Source organism: Monodelphis domestica, chromosome 2, assembly GCF_027887165.1.
Source record: "Monodelphis domestica isolate mMonDom1 chromosome 2, mMonDom1.pri, whole genome shotgun sequence".
In the NCBI taxonomy this organism is placed as follows: Eukaryota; Metazoa; Chordata; class Mammalia; order Didelphimorphia; family Didelphidae; genus Monodelphis; species Monodelphis domestica.
Window position 1 is genome coordinate 360,716,676 of NC_077228.1, and position 13,647 is coordinate 360,730,322.

The following is a 13,647-nucleotide window of genomic DNA, read 5'->3' on the forward strand; positions in this document are numbered from 1 at the left end:
CTAGAAGCAGCTTATTAATAAATATTAGGATGATGGAAATAGAGGGAAAAGCTATGAATGTCACTCTATTTTATAATTCCATGGTACAATTTCATTTAAAATTTACATGGGGTTATACTTTCAAATTATCACTTTTCACTTACTAAAACTGCTAAAAAGATGAACTTATTTATTCCAACTACTATAAATTAAAATGCCTTAAAAAGAAAACGGCAGGGGGCAGCTGAGTAGCTCAGTTGAGAGCCAGGCCTACAAATGGGAGGTCCTAGGTTCAAGTCTGGCCTCAAACACTTCCTAGCTGTGTGACCCTGGGCAAGTCACTTAACCCCCATTGCCTAACCCTTACCATTCTTGATTCTAAGGTGGAAGGTAAGGATTAAAGAAAAAAAAAGAAAAAGAAAACCGCATTATTTATATCATATTTTGTGAAAATGGCTTCCCAAAAATATAACTGTAAAATTCTTAGTAACTCTTGTCAATACATACAGAAAACTATGTAGAACAAAATTCTAATGAACAAAAACCCAACTAATTAGAATCCTTAAAATGTAATTTCTGAAACTTTTGAGAACCAAAAGGAGAGTTGAGAAGTGTGTGAAAGAATGTTGTTTCTCCATGTTCCCAAATATCACAAAATAAAAACAATGACAAAAGAATAATTTGAAAGGAAAAAAATAGAACATTCTCAGTTTAATACTCAATACCATTTTTTTCTGTGTCTACTGTACAGTACAAAAAAAAATGACCTTCATAACATTGATCATCCTGTAGCACTACCATGGTCCAAACTAAAAAAAAAAATTATATTCAAAACATGGCAATCAAGTTTGTTCCAAATAAAGTTCTGAAACTATAAACAGAAACAATTCCAATAAAGAGAAAAATAGACCAACAGGAATGCAAAGAGAATTCATCAAAACAAAACCATGATATGGTCCTATAAAAACTAGTGTCAGGAGTATGAAATGTTCAAATGATCTGGGGCCAGGAAAGAAAACAAATAAGCAAAAAGGTTTGGGTTGAATTTTTATGAAGCTATATTGCATTAAAAAAAGAAAGACTAAAGAATGAATGGGATTACTATCAAGGTAGATGGGACAATGATAACACATAACAGAAAAAGACCTCAACTATTTTGCTCTTATTTTTTTACGCCATAGAGAATGATATCTGAACTAAAAAAGAAAAAAAAAACCCACTAATCAAGAATTTAAATCCAAGGTGGGTGAGGAGATGGTAAAGAGAATACAAAGTTGTTGTTCTTGAGTTCAAATCATATGACTCATATACTAACTACATTCTTGGATACAGAGAACACAAGTGAATATGATGGTTGAGGTCCTGTTAATTATCTTTGGAAGCCAATAAAGAACCAAGAAGTACTACAATAAAAGAGCAAATGTCCTGAGTTTCAAAAAAGGGAATCAACTATTATCCAAAAACTTGAAAAGATAATGAAATTAACTTTGATTCTTGGAAAAATTCTAAAGTACACTATTAAAGGCTAAGTAGTGAACACCTAGAAAAAGGAAAGATCACAAAGAGACAGAATGGGGTCATCAAACATAGGTAATTTTAAATTTATTCATTTATTTAGAATATTCCATGTTTACATGATTCTTGTTCTTTCCTTCCCTTCTTCCCTCCCCCCTCCTGGAGCTGACAAGCAGTTCCACTAGGTTATACAGGTATCATTATTCAAAACCTATTTCCATATTATTAATGTTTTCAATAATACAGTGATCATTTACCCATCAAACTATGTGATCAATCAAATGTTTTTCTTCTCCATTTCTACTCCCATAGTTCTTTCTCAATGTGGACAGTGTTCTTTCTCATAAGTCCAAACACGGGTAATTCTAGACTAATCTTGTTTTCTCTTTTGTCCAGTTAGGCTTGAAGAAAAAGAATTCTGCAAATGCAGTTAGATTTTTATAAAATATCTGGTAATAGTTAAGAGATAATGACTACAGTGGAACTTCTTGTAAAGTCGGAGGGGAGAAACGACATGAATCATGTTACCATGAAAAATTTTTAAAAAAGAAGAGAGAGAGAGAGAGAGAGAGAGAGAGAGAGAGAGAGAGAGAGAGAGAGAGAGAGAGAGAGAGAGAGATAAGGACTAGATGACACTATAAGTAGATTCAGATGTGATTGGATGGCCAGACACTGAGCCCAGTCATTAATAGTTTGGTGAAACCTTGGAAGAAAGTCTCTAGGAAATTGCTCTAAGAATCCATGTTTGGCCATATTGTTATTTAACATGTATCAAGGCATAGACTGTATACTTGTCAAAATTGCAGTTGACACAGAACTGAGAGGTACATATAACACACTAGATCAGAGTAATATTTTAAAAGTTCTTGAAAGATAAGAATATAATATTTAAGATGAAATTTAAAAGGAATTATTGTAGAAACAAACTTCAAAAATACAAAATGAAAGAGGAATGGCTCAGCAACAGTTCAGTGAAAAGATGCATTAGTTTTAGTGGACTATAAATTTAATATGAGTTAATCATGGCAACAAAAAAGCTAATGTAAGCCTTGGGATATATTATGAAGGCAAAGGATCCAGGACTTATTAGTCAGATCACATTTCTGAGTAACACATTTTAGAAAGGACATGGCAAAACTGGTAAGCAACCAGATGAGAACAATAAACATGAAAAAGAACTCAAGATCATGCCATAAGAGGACCTGTTGAAGGAACTAATGATGTTTAGCCTGGAAAAAAAAAACTTAAGGAGGATGTTACTTTTCCTGAAGTTATCTAAAAAGATCTCTCATGGAAGTAGGAATAAATATTAAGCTCACAAAAACCATCACCATATGTGTTGGGCTATACTTTATCAAAAAGCATTATGACAATAAATAAAACCAAAATTCTGATGGGCATTTTCCCTCCTTTTTGATATCTTAAAATAAAATTCAATTTTTTTTCCTTACTTGGATCCTGCTGGTGCTGGAATGACTGCATCCACTGCTGTTGATTCAAAGGCCATTGTTGCCAAGGCTGTCCTCCTTGATCCCACATTTTTGCTTCTTTATAAATTATATTTTCTATCTTCAACAAATCAAATACAAAAGTAAAAGCAAATTATTTAATTTTAAATAGAAATTTTTTTTAGCTTAACACATCTAGAACTATTACAAGAAACATTTATGTGATCAGAGTTCTAAAATTCTGATCAACAGGTTGCCAGAGGCAACTGGAATTTTCAAACTAAAAGGCAGAAAAAGAAATTTTTATGGTAATGCTATCCTATAGTTTTTAATAATTAATAGGGTGTGGGGGGAGGCTAAATTTAGTTCAGTGTGCTCTAATTTGTCTCATGAATAACTAATAAGTCATTTTTAAGATTGGCACAAAGCATTATTTTCGCATTTTTTTTAAATCCTAAGACTTCCCTAAATTTCATAAATCGAATCTACTAATTTTCGTCATTCTTCTAACACTTCTTCCATTCCCCACTATAATTCACTTATCCCTTAGTATCACAATAGATTTCTAAAGCTAGAACAGAAGAGAAGATAACTTAGAAACAGAAATACTGTGTTTGGTCCAAGGAAGTGAAAGTTTGTTTTTCCAGGATGAAATTTGTACTATCAGCATAAACATTTTTTTTTCACCTCTGTAATAGTATCAGACCTGTCATTAACAACAAATTCCTGATTTCCGGAGCCAAGAATGATTTTGCCAAAGGAAGAATATGTTTCATATTATTATTTCTTTATTTCCTATAATTAATGACTAAAAAAAAATTTTTTTTGTATTCTACTAAAACATGACCAAACATTGGCAAGAATAGGCACTAAGTAGTGACCATTTTTTTTCTTTTTTCCCCTCTTTAAATCAGGCCTCTAAACACTGGTACTGCAAATATGAGATTAGGACATTTTCTCTATCAATGCAGACTGACATTTATTTTATGATTCATGATCATAAGGTTGCTCTAAGTTTCAGTGATTTGCCCAGGGACACAGTATATATCAAAATTTAGACTTGAACCCAGGTCTTCCTGATTCTAAGCCAGCTTTTCACCCCCATGATGCCATACTTTCTCTTTTATAGTAACCAGGTTACATCTTTTCTTTTTCATTTTCTTCTCCCCCTAAATTTTCTATTCTCTTACTTTCTTCTTATCTACTTATGACTTAAGTCCACCAGTAATATCCAAAGATATTCTATAACTATTTGATTGCACACAAAGGATTAGACTGCTAAATCTAGCTCTGGTTTATCCAGGATCCCACCCCTGTTGATTACTATAGTTATGTGACAATGGACAAATCACAAATTCGGTCAGCTACAGTTTCACCTCTAAAGTGGATATGACAACACCTGTTGTACCTATCTCAAAGTATTAGGTAGCAAATGTATAAATGCATATATATTCTATATATATGTATAGAGCAGTAAATGAATAATAATGTATGTAAAAGTGCTTTGCAAACCTAAAAATCTCAGCAACTCACATGCGCATGTGTGTCTGTGTAAGAGTAAGGAGGGGAGGGAAAGAATATGAATCATGCAACCATGGAAAATTTTTCAGAAGTAATTAATGAAATAAACTGGAAAAAAAAAGGAAATCTGAGCTACTTATCAGTCAAGTTAGAAATTTTGCTTGGGGAGCTAGGTTGAGCAGTGGATAGAGGGCATGGCCTCGAGTCAGGAAGATCTGAATTCAAATCTGATCTCAAGACACTTATTAGCTGTGCGACCTTGGGAAAGTCACTTAGTCCTGTTTACCTCAGTTTCCTGATCTGCAAAATGAACTGGAGAAGGAAATGGCAAACCACTTCAGTATTTTTGCCAGGAAAACCCCAAATGGGGTCAACAAGGAGTTGGACCACAACTGAATCACAGACTAACAAAATTCTTCTTATACCTTTAACTAAAAAGTAAACTTATTTTTGTTACAATAAGGGAAGGGAAAAGTAACATTTGATATAAACACTAAATCAGCTATGAATACTGACCTTACGTGTTTGCCTTCTCGTTAAAACTCAGGCTGCTTCACAGATGCAGCTAAGGATCATAGCAGCAAGTTTATTTTCATCCTGAAATTTAAAATAAAAACTAGCAAACAATTGTTTTTTCATTACTCAAATAAATTTGATAAATATACACTCCAAATATTCTGATAAAATAGACTTTAAATTTTTTTGAAAATTTTACTTAAGATTTTTTTCTGGGGCAAGGGAGGAGAAAATATTTTGTTTTACCAACATGTAAGTATGCATTAGGCAAAAAAATGGAATAGACAAAAAATGAAAAGTTACAATTTTCCCACAATATCATGATTTAAAATATACCTCCTTCAATTATTACAACAAAACAACCTCACAAAATCTAAGGAAGGAAAGGAGCATCTTTTAAAAAGATTTCATATTTCACTATTTCTGCACAAGCTAACAAACAGTAAAAAGGAAAGTTGCATTCAGATTTTTATTTAGGGGTATACACAAAATAGGAAAAATGGAGTAATTTGCCTCAAGTCCAACAAAAGGATTAACCTTTTTTCAAGTATGATCAAAAGGTCAATGTCATAAGCTTTTCTTTTCAAATAGGGACTGTTTTATTAATCAAGTCAGGCACAAAAAAGGAAACTAATAAATATTTGATTGCTCTATTGTTGACAGTGTTCAATCTGGTTCCAACACATTTAACTTGTTCTGTTTCTATGAAATGATTGACCATTTCCAGAGACAGAAGTGGTAGGTGTAGATTGAAGCTTAAATTTTTTTTGCCCCCCCCCCCATATGAAAATGTTTTGCATGATTTCACATATATAATTGATGTTACATTGTTTACCTTCTAAATGGGTGGGGGAAAAGTGGGGAAGAATCCAAACTCAAAATTTTTTAAAAGAATGCCAAAAAAACTCTGACAATAAAAAATTTGAAAAATGGATTAATACCACCACCCCATAAAAAGAACTAAATAGAAAGGAGAAATACACTCTGTGGGGAAGACGACTAATTTTTCCACAGTCCTAAGTGTGATAAACAAATCACCTAATAAGAGTAATGTTTCTTAAATTAAACTCCAACAGAGCTGGTACTGTGTTTAATTTCCTTTATAAGGAATCTACTATGAGGAAGTGAGGTGTCTCAGTGGACTTAGAGCCAGGCCTAGAGACAAAGAGATCCTGGGCTCAAATCTGGACAGATACTTCTCCCAGGTGTGTGACCCTGGGCAAGTCACTTAAACCAGAACACTCTTTTGCCTTAGAATGAAATGATTCTAACACAGAAGGTAAAGTTTTTTTTTTAAAGAATCTATTAATGGCTATATGAAAAAATGCTCCAAATCACTAATAAGAGAAATGCAAATTTACACAACTCATACCCATTGGATGGGCAAAGTTTAAAAAAAAAAGGAAAAGGAAAAATATTGGAAGAGCTATGGGAAAACAGTCACACATAGTGTCCTGCTGGTAGAGCTGTGAAAGTGGTACCATTATTATAGTAAGCAATTTAGAAGTATGCCTCAAAGTTATTAACTTGAGCAATATCCTTGGCCCAGTGATCCGCTACGTAGATACCCCAAAGAAATAAAAGACAAAAGGACTCGTGTACAAAAATATTTATAGCAGTTTTTATAGTGGCAAAGAAATGGAAATCCATAGAATGTCCAATGAGTAGGGAATGGTTGAACAAATTATGTGTAAGAAATAATGAAGGAGGCAATTTCAGAAAAATCTGGGACCACTTATATGAACTGATGCAGAGTATAGTTAAAGGTGAAAGAAAGAGCTGGGATACAGATTAAAATACTTAAGGATTTTGATTTCTCTTTTTAGTAGGAGGAGGAGGGAAAGAGACTACTTTTTTATTAAGAAACTTAAATTAAAAAAGAATCTAGCAACCTTACTTACAAACACATACGAATATACCTTTTGCTCCTGACCATTATCTCTAAGAACTACTTCTAATACTTTAAGATCATCTCCTTTAACTCGCTATACTCCATTTTTTATTCCAATTCCAATAGATGCAGCAAGACATCCTATGGGGGAAGAGACATGTACCAGACAACTCAAAAAACAACCACTCTTACTGATGATTTTCCTTCATATCCAAAAGAGGAAAGCCTTGAACATTGAATCCAAGAGCCTTGGGAATAGAAGTGCCCTCTGAAACCACCAAACCTGCTTCCTTGAAGGTGGAAATCATTGTGGAGAGGGGGGGGCTTACTTTTCTCTCACTACCAATACCTGTTGACCAACCGTCACCAATAGACAGATAGGCACAGAAGAAGCACTTAAAAGGCTAGTATCCAGCTCCACTCCAAAACTCCACCTCCATTTCTGATTCAAGCCCAGTACTAATTAACCATCATCTCTAGAAATAGGTTGTCAACCATCACATACAACAGTATCCAACCTACTTGAAGGAGCAAGGTACCATTGGAGAAGATATAGGAGGCAGTGTGCCAGGCAGACCATATATCAACAACACCTGATCTTTCCTCAGATCATAATGGTGATAGCACAGGACCCTAAGAACACAGGATTTGGGAATAACAATGTTTCCAGGGCAGAGGCCTCAGACATCATCATAAGCAAGGAAACTCTGTGGAGATGCAAACTGGCAACTGCTCCTGCAGGTGCTACAGTCATTAAAGACCCAGAAGATTATGTTCTTGTCTCCAAAGTTCTAGACCCTGACAAATGTTTAAACACAGAAATAAGATATTGTCACTAGAAATGACATTTTAAAAGAGGTTCTGACATCTGCTTTGTTGCTGCACCCTAAAAATCATGCTAGTGACTATAAAGATAATTTTAGGGTCGTGACTTAAAATCTATATTTAATTGGTCACCAAGGGAAATCTCAAATAAAATACTCAAGTCAGTCTGGAAATTTATGGTAATTTAATTAATATAGAGGGAAAGAATTTAAGGAGGAGGAAAGAGGATATAAGATTTCTCCTGCCTAGCCTGTGCCAAGAGGAAATTTAAAATCTCGCCTCTAGGTCTCTGAAGAAGATTAGAGGCTTCTAAGAGTTTGATAAAGCCAGAAAGTAAAGGAGGAAAACTCAAGCCAGAAACTCACCACTGAACCGAACAATAGCTTGTAGCCACTCTAAGATGCCGAAAGGCCCAGCACGCTGCCACCAACCCACTCTCCGCCTCCAGAAAACGTTAACCAGTACTTTGTCTATTTTATTTGTTTTATCAAAGTACCAACTTCTGGTCTTATTTTATTAATTCAATAGTTCTTTTACTTTCAGTTTTATTAATTTCCCCTTTAATTTTTAGGATCTCTAATTTAGTTTTCATCTGGGTATTTTTAATTTGTTCACTTTCTAGTTTTTTAATTTGCATGCCCAATTCTTTGACTTCTGCCCTCCCTAATTTGTTAATATGTGAACTCAAGGATATGAATTTCCGTGAGTACTGCTTTGGCTGCATCCCATAGATTTTGGAAGGATGTCTCATCATTATCATTTTCTGCAATGAAATTGTTTCTATGATTTGTTCTTTAACCAATTTTGAAAAATCATATTATTTAATTTCCAATTAATTTTTGACTTGCCTCTCCATGTACCCTTGCTAATTATTATTTTTATTGCATTGTGATCTGAAAAGGTTCCATTTATTATTTCTTCTCTTTTGCACTTGTTTGTCATCTTTTTATGCCCTAGTACATGGCCAATCTTTGTGAATGTACCATGTGCTGCTGTAAAGGTGTATTCCTTTTTGTCTCTATTTTCCCCCCCATGTATATTAACTCTAATTTTTCTAAGATTTCATTCACATCTCTTACCTCTTTCTTATTTGTTTTTTGGTTTGATTTATCTAGATCTGATAGAGGAAGGTTCAGGTCTCTGACTAGTATAGTTTGTTAAACTTATTGGTTGAGACTGAATATTAAATTGGTGGTCACAAGGGATTTAATTTCCAAATCCCAAAGTGAATTACTAAAGTAAAATGTAATTTATGCTAGTTTTATTTACAATAGAGGGAAGATATTAAGGAATGAGAGAGAAAGAGAAAACTCCAGCTTCCTCTGAGCCAGGAAGAAATTCTAAGGTCCTCATCAGGGAAAGAAGTCTCAAGATGATGGGCCTTTCTCGGAGGTTCACACCTCCAGAAAGGCAGAGAAACTAAGCCAGCCTTTCACTCACCAATGGTGACCATCTAAAAGGAAAGCAGTCTGATGAGATTTCCTGCAGGAGTTCCTCCAGGGTCAAGTTTCACAGCCAAGTCTGAGTGTCTGTCTTCCAGTCTCTCCTCAAGTATCTATCTTCTAGTCTCTCCTCCAAGTGACTCTTCTTCACTCCAAGCTCAAGAGACTGATCCTCCAGTCCAACTCCGAGTCAAGAGTTCTTCAAAATATCTAACTGAGAGTCAGGGGAATCTATCTCCTCTGGCCAGACTCTGCGGTTCTCTATTTAAAGATCTTTTTCTCTTGTGTCACCTCCCCTAAATTTCATATCTACCAATCAAGGCAGACGCTCCTCTCCAGGACTGTCCACTCTTTAGTTCACACCTTCTTTGGTTAGATTATACCTTTTTTGGTTACTTAACACCTTTTTTGGTTAACACATTTTCATAGTTAAAATGGATAGATCTACTTCAAATACTGAGTTACCAACTTTTGGGGATTGAAATAAAAAAAGACTGGATTACAATTCAATATTCCCAATAAAGGAAGAGCCAAATACATTCAATGTTACAATCAGGGGATTACAATGTAATCTTCACAATAAAGGAAGAGTTAAGTATCTTCATTGTTACAATCAAGAGAGAGTTAAATCCAATCGTCACAATCCCCCAATGATCACTGGGAGTTACTATCTATTTCCTCCTTCGTCTCTAATTTCTCCTTTAGAAATTTGGTTGCCATACCATTTGGTGCATTCATGTTTAGTATTGATATTTCCTCATTGTCTATACTGCCTTTATCAGGATGTAATTACCCCTCCCTTCTAGTTTAAAACCTTATGGCTTAAACTTTCCTCCTGCGAGGTAGGTAGACAAATAATATAGGGCATCCCAAAAGGCAGTCACACTGAAAACCATATAAAGATTTTTCGAACACTCATATGATTATCAGCTTTATGGTCTCCCCTCCCCCATTTCCTTTTCCAATTAATAATCATTTTCCTTTTTCCCTCTCTCACTTTCCCCTGTCACTGACAAGAAAAAGTGAAAACCTTGTATAACAAATATTTGGAGTCAAAATAAATTTCTACTATGGTCATGTAAAAAAAAAAAAAGAAACCCATAAAAACACAATCTGTACTGAGTCCATCACTTCCCTATCAGGGAAAGTTAACAGGCACCATCATGGGTTCTCTGGAATCACAATTGTTCATTGCATTGAATCAGAATTTTTAAGTGGCTACAAAGTGCTTGTCTCTGGTTCTGTTCACTTATATAACTACATTTTCATATTCCCAGGTTTCTTTGATGTTGTCCCCTTCATCATTTCTTATAGCAAAAAAAAAAATACCATCAAATTTATATACCATAATGTGTTCTGCCACTCCCAAAAAATTAGCACTAATTTCTAGTTTCGAGCTACCACAAAGAGCTGATATACGTGTGCATATTTTCTCAAATCACATCATTTTCCTTTTTTGCCAATTGCCAATCTGACTTGAGATGGAAACTCAAAGAATTGTTTTAATTAGCATTTATCCAATCACTAGTGATTTGGATTTTTTTTTTTTGGTGTGGCTATTAATAGCTTGGATATCTTTCTCTGAAAACTACCTTAACATATCTTTTGACCACTTATCAATTGGAGCATTGAGCTTATTTTAATCAATTTGAATTAATTCTCTATATATTTTGGAAATGAGATATTAGAGAAACAATGCAAAAATTATTTCCTATTAATCTCTTCTTTTTAACTGAACTTTTTGTTTGTAAAAAAGCTTTTTAAATTTTATAATAATGAAAATTGTCCATTTTACCTTTTGTGATTCTCTCTATACCTTGTTTGGTCATGAACTCTTCTATCCACAGATCTGACATAATTTCTTCCTAAGCTCTTATAATTTGTTTATGATGTCACCCTTTATGTCTTAGTCATGTACCCATTTGGAACTTATCTTGCTATATACAGTGGAAGAGGTTAGTCTACATCTAATTTCTGACAGCCCACTTTCCAGTTTTCTTAAGTTTTCCTCAAAAAGTGATACAAATATTTGAGATCTCTGGATTTATCAGTTAGTTTATCCATTTGCTCAGTATATACCAAATCTGTTCCACTAATCAACTTTGTTTCGTAACTTGTACCAAATTGTTTTGATGATTACGGTTTCATATTCGAGTTTGAGAGATGACCTCAATAGATAAATGTTGTATGCTGACTGTTCTACCAACCCTCTTCTCCCAAACACAAAAATATCAAAATTAGGCCCATTAATAAACACACATTGGCCTCTAAGTGTTGAAATAAAAGAAAGCATCAACTGACACAGCAAACTTCATTTTCATCTTATTTTAAGAAATTACTACACCCACCCCAATAGTCAGAAACCACTACCCTGATCAGTCAGCAAACATTAACATCAATGCAAGACCAAGACCCTCTACTAGCAAAAGGCTCAGTTGATGATTAGCATTTTTAACAATGTATTTTTAAGTTAAGGAATGTACATTTAAAAAATAATTATTTTTATAATTTAAAGGTTTATATTTATATAATTTCACATAACATTGTAGCATACTTAATAGACTATAGCATAGTATAAACATAATTTTATACGCATGGAAAACCAAAAAAGTTGTGTCATTTGTTTTATTGAAACCAAACCCACAACATCTATGATGTGTGCCTGAATATCTTAGAAAGGAACTATTTATCAGAGAAATTTGATGAAAAGTTTTTTTTTTTTTTAGGCTCAACAGGTCTAGATTTCCTGTTCTGATTATTTTACCAAATATTGATTGAGGGCTGGATCTGATACCTATATGACCTTTTCCTCAGTCAAAGTCACACATCAGCTCTTTTCAGTATGTAATGCAGGGTCTGAAATGGCTACTTACTCTGGATTACAACCCATAGATAGACACAGATCTTTTCCTTAACCTGAGCTAGATCTGGGACCAAACATTAAGTAGTGAGTAAAGCTCTGGAATACAGTACTAACCCTAATGTCCAAAGACCTGTCTCCCTACCCATGCCATATTGAGCTAGAAAAATGACTTTTTCCTGGATTTCTAAATCAGAAATCAAGATTTCTAGATTTCTGTTTAATGGCTGTGGTTGAGAGTTAGACTGTACATACTGCCTACTACTTCACCATCTTGCCTAATATCATTATGCTCAGCTTTTGCAATGAGGAAATGCAAGTTTTAAGAAGTTAAAATGAGTAGAGCATGATAAAACAACTAGTGTCTTGATGTAGATATATCTTGCTGGTAATAAAAAACTTTAATTCAATTAAAATGAACACCTATTAAGTGCTTACTTTATGTAGGGCACTGAGCTAAGAAAGGAAGCTTCCATGATTGCATTTTATTTCAGAGAAACTTGTACATAAAACAGGTAAATACAGAATGCTTTCACGGAGAGTATGCTAATAAAGAATGGGAATTGGGGGGGGAGTGACCAAGAAGGCATTCTATCAAGGAAAAATAAGGAAATTAATTCCAGATGTGTTGGAACCATTCTTAGCAAGGCTGAGAAAGAAAAGATAATGAGGAATGTTAGAGTTAAAATTAAATTATAGGGCTGCTAGTAGCTTTATTACATTAAAGTGGTGATAATAAAGAGAGGGAAAGGTAGAGGAGTAGAGAAATAACTAGCTTAGTAATCTCTTGACTACAATAATGGATTGAAGCTCACCACCAACAGGCATTCCTTCAAGTTCCAAACTCTCCCACACCTCAGGAACCAATCATAGTTCCTTAATTTGCAGGGGGGGGGGGGGCAGTATCTGTGGGATCAGTTTCCTATCTTGTTGGTCTCAATTTCCTTTCTCTAAGGGTTTGTCTATACTTGCACATCTCAGTGGTAAAGGATCTTCAGGTCCCTGGTTGATGACGTCAAACAAAGCGACATGGGAATGGGGAGGTGAATTCCCTTCCCACAGGAGTCAATTCAGATTTGGGGGGGGGGGGGGGGGAACAGAATGACATGATGAAATCTGTGTTTTAGTCTTTGGCAATTTGGCAATTATATGAGAATAGAGTTGAGAGGGAAGTCTCTGAAAGCATGAAGATCAATTAGGAAGTTATTACAATAGTCCAAGTTAAAAACTGTGAAGGGCTTGAGCTATGGTGGAGGCTGCAAGTGAAAAGAAAGGAACATATATAAGAAATGTGGAGGTAAAATCAACAAGACTTGTCAAGTGATTAGATATACAGAAATCGAGATGTGGAAGAGCCAGGGATAGAGTTGTGAAAATAGGTACCTGTAAAGATAAGAGAACAGAAATATATCAATCTGGAGATGAGTTGGGTTTGGGAGGAAATTAAGTTATGCTTTTGGATATGGTCAGTCTGAGATACTCATAAGGCATCCAAGTATAGCTAACTAGCAAGAAGGTGATAATTCAGATGAAATAGTAGGCTTGTTATAAAGATTTAGGAATCTTCTACAGTGAGATGTTCATAGAATAAATGAGAGTTCAAAATGGCCACCAAGAAAGAAAGTATAAAGAGGGCTAAGAACAAGCCTT

General features: G+C 34.5%; 1 protein-coding gene across 6 annotated transcripts in view; it reads right to left on the reverse strand.

The window, feature by feature from the left end:
* Positions 1 to 13,647, reverse strand: part of PNISR (PNN interacting serine and arginine rich protein) — a 46,908-nt gene that overhangs the window by 19,232 nt on the left and 14,029 nt on the right. For 2 of the 6 annotated variants that reach the window (XM_007484359.3, XM_016431204.2), the window contains exons 2-3: positions 4,980 to 5,060; positions 2,946 to 3,063 (exon numbers count right to left, since the gene is read on the reverse strand). The exons of 1 other annotated variant lie outside the window; for it this stretch is intronic. In XM_007484359.3, the coding sequence (XP_007484421.1) occupies positions 2,946 to 3,033 (88 nt within the window). In that variant the 5' untranslated portion in view covers positions 3,034 to 3,063; positions 4,980 to 5,060. Of the gene's footprint in view, positions 1 to 2,945; positions 3,064 to 4,979; positions 5,061 to 10,932; positions 11,217 to 13,647 lie in introns of those variants that run through there. 3 more of the 6 variants (XM_056818616.1, XM_016431202.2, XM_001377616.5) reach the window with 3 other exon arrangements.